This window comes from Elephantulus edwardii, unplaced genomic scaffold, assembly GCF_000299155.1.
Source record: "Elephantulus edwardii isolate Elephantulus edwardi_28Jun2011 unplaced genomic scaffold, EleEdw1.0 scaffold00196, whole genome shotgun sequence".
NCBI lineage: Eukaryota > Metazoa > Chordata > Mammalia > Macroscelidea > Macroscelididae > Elephantulus > Elephantulus edwardii.
In genome coordinates, this window is record NW_006399946.1 from 6201133 (window position 1) to 6202506 (window position 1374).

At 39.6% G+C, this 1374-nt stretch overlaps 1 protein-coding gene across 1 annotated transcript in view; it reads left to right on the forward strand.

The window, feature by feature from the left end:
- LOC102863172 (proteasome assembly chaperone 2-like) overlaps positions 1-1374 on the forward strand; it is a 38383-nt gene that overhangs the window by 20202 nt on the left and 16807 nt on the right. Inside the window, exon 4 of the mRNA XM_006897020.1 lies at positions 64-237. Within this exon, the coding sequence (XP_006897082.1) occupies positions 64-237 (174 nt within the window). The remainder of the gene's footprint in view (positions 1-63; positions 238-1374) is intronic.

Below are 1374 nucleotides of genomic sequence, written 5' to 3' on the forward strand. Positions count from 1 at the left end.
GAAAACGACTCGACGGCACATAACAGCAAAACAACAACTTATATGTTATTTTTTTCCCCCCAGCTGTCCCTTTCGCTACCTACTTACACCTTCCATGCCAAAAAATGTTCAGAATAAAATAAAGAGCCTGAACTGGAAAGAAATGGAAAAAAGCCAGTGCATTCCTGGAATTGAGGATTCTGAGTTCTGTGTTCGTATCCCAGGAGGTGGTATCACAAAAGTACTGTACAAGGAAAGGTAAGTGGGATTGCTTCCTTGTTTGTTTGCTTGTTTGTTTCCCACCTTGAAATATAATCAGAATCATTCAAAGTTGGTACTGATGCAAAGCTGATGACCTTCCATATATGTTTTCAGAGGTTGTAAATAGTGCAGGAAAAGATCTTTCTTCCTCAGAGCTTTTGGGAATTGAAACCTCCAGGGACGGGCCACTTCCAGAGAAGCTTTGGGTTAACAGTGCAACCTGTCCACTAGGCCACACGATCTCCCTAATGGAACACCGAAAGTAAATAAAATAGGTATTCGAGACTGCATTCAGAGGAAAGATTTTACATTCTTTGTAAAAATCTTCATCTAATATTTTATTTTACTATGTGTAATATTTTAAGGCTTCCAATCAATATTCTATGCAGTCTTTGCAGTCACTCTTTTTTTCCCCTTGTCGAGTTGGATCTGCCTGGCACAGGAGATTGCCCCTCCTGCTCCAGCGGAGCATTACTGTCATTTATTTCTATATCCAAGGCTGTCATAGATTCAGTTGTATCCACAAGCCCAAAAGGCTGTGGTATCAACAGAGCAAGGGAACACTGCATGGTTCAAATATCAGGAAAGGCATGCATGAGAGCTGTCTCCTTCCCCCCTACCTATTTAGTGTATGCTGAACAAAGCCAAGGAAAGTATAAGGAATTGCACTGAGAGTAAAAGACAATAAGGATAAATGCTATGACATATATCTTTCTTAAAAGTAATAAATAATCTTTGAAAACAACTATGAGATATCATCTTACCCCAGTAAGAACAGCAAAATTTAGCAGAACAACAAGCGACAAATGCTGGCAAGGTTGTGGAGAAACTGGAACCCTTATTCAATATTGGTGGGAGTGTAAAACGGTGCAATCACTGTGGAAGGCTGTATGGCACTTTCTCAAAAAGTTGCAAATAGAAATAACATTTGACCCAGTACATCCGCTATTGGGAATGTACCTCAAAGAAACCATAACTGCCACCTAAGCAGATATATGCACAGCCATGTTTATCGCGGTTTTGTTCACAATTAGCAAAGAGTGTCCATCAACAAACGAATGGATAGAGAAGCTGTGGTATATTCACACAATGGAATACTATGCTGCATTGAAAAACAAGGAACTCATGAAATAT